Source organism: Octodon degus, unplaced genomic scaffold (genome assembly GCF_000260255.1).
Source record: "Octodon degus isolate 3935 unplaced genomic scaffold, OctDeg1.0 scaffold00284, whole genome shotgun sequence".
In the NCBI taxonomy this organism is placed as follows: domain Eukaryota; kingdom Metazoa; phylum Chordata; class Mammalia; order Rodentia; family Octodontidae; genus Octodon; species Octodon degus.
Window position 1 is genome coordinate 385,827 of NW_004524860.1, and position 4,499 is coordinate 390,325.

At 39.3% G+C, this 4,499-nt stretch overlaps 1 gene segment (V, D, J or C); it reads left to right on the forward strand.

Annotated features, from left to right (window-relative positions):
• Positions 1-3,436: 3,436 nt before the first annotated feature.
• The window catches only part of LOC101592296, a 208,519-nt gene continuing 207,456 nt past the window's right edge, over positions 3,437-4,499 (forward strand). The window contains 1 exon segment of the V gene segment in view: positions 3,437-3,488. Within this exon segment, the coding sequence occupies positions 3,443-3,488 (46 nt within the window).

A 4,499-nucleotide genomic window follows, 5' to 3' on the forward strand; every position in this document is an offset into this window, starting at 1 on the left:
AACTTAGGCTGTTAAGCTTAACCTCACTATGTGTCTGAATATCAAACATCTTAGGCATAGCATGGAACAGGTATTTTTCATCAAGTATTGATATGTTGAACTTTAAGTCCCTACAGAATATGATGAAAAACATTTAAAAATTAGATTTTATTTTTAAAAATAGACATAAAGAATTACATACTCCTTCTGTTTACACATAAGTCTAAAAATCTAACCATATACAACCTTGAAGCAGGATAGTCCCACAATATTCTTTTTCCTATCTTCTACCTTCATTCACCACCCCCTTCTTTTTGAACAATCATCTACCCAAGAGACAGCACAGCAGCAACTGGCATGTTATGACAAGCAGCCCGTATTCAGAAGACCAGAATGACAGGCACTCCAAGCATAAAACTACTATTACAATTTACCATCTGCATTGCAGTAGCTTAGTTCACAGGTATCAGTATATATACTTATTCAAGGTAAGAATCCTTCCAATTGACTGCTAGATTAAAAAATCTTCTGGAGATACTCAGGATCATTGTCTTGCCCATCTTCTAAATGTACTGTATGGCTTTACTTGTGTTTCCTAGCTCTTCTCCTTTCCCTCTCTTGATAAGTTAGTCCTCAAGATCCTGCTTTCCTTTTACTTGTATTATACCTTTCTATTTGTCTTTCTTCTTTTGAGCTCTTATGACACTTTTTGTTTTTACTAAACAATCTACTCCTTGTCCCAAGACAAGCATGAATATAATTGGGGTCAGTGTAACAAAAAGAAAATCACAGCATACAAATTAGTCAATAAAGTGTGTTGGCTTTGGGCTGAGGGACAGAAACCTGCCCTCATCACAGGTGTACTAACATCAAGGCAGCAGGGCAGGAGACCTTGTGGGATCACAACTGATGAGATGAGGATTTGCTGGCATTTTCTGACCACAGCATAGACAAATAGCACCAGTGGGAGTCATAACTATGTTGTAAACCACTGATTGCCTGTGGTGAGGTCACATGAATAGTTATTTCTGCATTCAGTATGTGTCTTGCTCCACAAATTTGTTTAAATTGAAATTCTTCCTCATATTTGAGGATGTATTCTGAGATTTGTGTAGCTAATATGAAAGAAAATAGATTAGTACTGTCTCCTCCTTTTTCAAGAGGCAGGTCCCAGACTTGAGAATCAAAGGGTTTACACAGAAAACTGCGGGGATATGGCCACTGAGCTCACAACTCAATGTATTATGTCCCAAATGTTGTGTCCTAAGTGCAACTGCAATAGACGGGACCTGGCCTGGCCCTAAGCTGTGCACAGTTTTGTGACTGCACCAATTGAGCTTGCTCTGGGACCTGAATTGATCAGCCTCTAGTGCGGGGGATTGAATACACAGGGTAGGATGATTTTAAAATAGATAAAGCTGATATTTCATCCCTAAGTGTCCACTCACTATTTCCTAAGACACATGCAAGAAATACTTTCCTTGTGTCTGTGATCAGTGATGAGGGAGGACACTACTGGGAAAGAGATTTTTGTAAGGAGACATCAGGGTATGCCCAAACACAAAAATCTGTACAGGAATGCTCAGGATGAGGAAGGAATGCTCAAGATAAAAGAGAGGAGTCCTCAGAACCAGTAGGGAAAGCTATTGAAAAGTAAAGCTGGCAATGGGGATGCAGAGGTAGAAAAGTAAACTGAAGGATGTGATTCGCAGATGCTGTGAAGCTGGGGAGTGAGACCCTTTTTGTAGGGATCTGGGGTTGTCCTCTCTGCCTGAGCATTTTGTAAACTGACAAGACCATGCAGTACATCTTTTCCAGACTACTTGGAAGAAGCTTAACTCCAAGGCCCGTGAGTGTTTTATGTGGTGTTTAAATATAATGCACATATATTTACTTATTCTCTGTTATCTCCTTCATGTTTACTCGAGTGTAAGGAAAATCACATTATTCATATATCAGAAGGAAGATTAAATCACTGTTTGACCAGCTCTAGGAAGATTAAATTTTAAGGTTGTAAATGCTTTGAATATTCATCATCAGGACCATCACCATCATTAAAAATTAATCTTCTACTTTTATCACCCTGAGAATGGATTGTCTCAAGCAGAAATGTGTGTTTCAAAGGGCCTAGAAGATAAGTTAATGGACTAAAGCACCTGCTTAGGAAGGCACAGGGATTGGGGATCAATGCACAGCATGCCATGCTGGCCCCACCCCAGGATGCCCTGAGAAGGCAACTGAGACTGGGCACAGTGGTACACACCTGTTATCCCAGATCTTGGGATGCTGAAAACAGGAGGAGCACTACAAGTCCGAGATGTGCAGTGAGACCCTGCAGATCCTGTACCAAATACATAAAAAAAAGCAAATTAAAAAAAATGTACGTTTCAGTTGAGGAAAGGGAAGAATAAAGGAAGACACAAGAAAAAGAACTGTTTTAAGTCATTTATTTATTTATTCATTTATTTGATACAAGTTCTCATTCCACAGATCATATTTGTTGTGATCATCCTGTCTGAGCCTCATCATCACTGATACTACAGACTCGCACCACCATTCCCGTTTTCGGTGGTCAGGACTTCATTCACTACTGGGAATAAAACCAGGTCCTTGTGCTTGCCAGGCAAGTACTTAGACTTCTGAGCTATCTTCCCATTCAGGAAAGAGTTTTCAGGAACTCTAGAATATATGGGTAAATCATCATTGTCTGACATGCCCATGAGAACATATGTCAGTATTTAACAAATAAATATTTGTGTTAAAATGTATATCATTTTGTCATCTCTGAATTATTGTCTATAAAATAAATAATTCAGTATGGAAATATTAATGCAGAAACAGATAATAAAGCCAGACACAGCCAACTGAAACATATGCTTTAAGAATCCTGATTGCATAATTAGAGAAACTTTAGAATGCTGAAAAGCATGTGAAGTACTGTCCTCAGAGTAAGAGGTCTGGGGAACATTACTTAAACATGTTAACTCTTTCCTGAATTGCTCATGGAGCAGGTAAATACTGTGAGAAGGATATAAACTCAACTAATGAGATGGTCTTATTGTATCTGTGATCAGATCAAATAGGTCCATTATGATTCTTGCATTTGTTGCACAGTTGCAAAAAACAAAACCAAAGTCTTATTTTTGTGTACATTAATACCTATGAGAAAACTAATGAGGCTAAATGTTCAACACATTTCATGCACATAATAAGAAGTTATATAATACTTATCATAAATGTTACAATATAATTTTCAGAACATTCTCATGTGCTCTGGACCCATCTCTATCTGAGGTTGCCATAAGAGAGTGATCTATATAGCTGGAGGTCATGCAAATAGGGCCTCTCTCGGCTTGTGAAAACCAGCTCAGCCCATCTCTGACTGCCGCTCGGCAGAGAAGCCCAGCTTTGGATCCCCTGGTTTTTCCACTTTTGGATCACCACTGAGCACCTAGGGCTCATCATGGAGCTCTGGCTGTACTGGGTTTTCCTTGTTGCTGTTTTGAAAGGTGATTGTTTTTAACAATTAATATTGAGAGTGTGAGTGGACATGAATGAGTAAACAGTGGACTTATGTGACAGTTTGCTGAGCAAGACGTCTCTGTGTTTGCAGGTGTCCACTGTGAGGAGCAGCTGGTGGAGTCTGGAGGAGGTTTGGTGCAGCCTGGCGGGTCCCTGACACTCTCCTGTGCAGCCTCTGGATTCACCTTCAGTAACTACTGGATCCTCTGGACCCGCCAGGCTCCAGGGAAAGGGCTGGAGTGGATCGTAAGCATTCTGTATGACGGTGGTAACACATACTATGCAGACTCTGTGAAAGGCCGCTTCACCATCTCCATAGATAACGCCAAGAACACTCTGTATCTGCAAATGACGACACTGAAAACCGAGGAAACAGCCGTGTATTACTGTGTAAGAGTCACAGTGAGGAGATGTCAGTGTGAGCCCAGACACAAACTTCCCTGCATAGTCTCTGACAGCCAGCAGGGGGCGCAGGGAATGCAGAGAAACCAAAACTAATTTTTAAAATTAGTAGGACAGTTTCAATAATTAATGCATTGCATATTGTTATCTTCATAGTGGATTTTCATGGTACAAGATGTAGACGTGATATCCTGTCCACACTTATAGTACAAAACTTTCTTCTCATTGAATTAAGAGAAAGTAGCTGTATATCTATCCTATTTTGAATATACAGATTCAAAATGATCCTTCTTTTGTATCTCCTTTTGTGTTTAGTTTTGTTAGAGATTGGTATTCCTTTGCCTTTTAAAGATTGTAGGTGTGTGAATTCAGCAAATATTCCTTGTCAGATACAAAAGATACATTTCTTGTTATATAAATCTTGTTTAATCTTGTTTTTAACTGTACAGCAGACAAGTATAAAAATGAATCATAAAAAGTACAACCACATGAATAGGATGAGCTGTAAAAGGCTCAAGTCAACAACTTCTGATATTGCCAGTCCTATGGATAACCCTCTACTTTTATGGACTACTGGACTAATTTTCCATATAGTT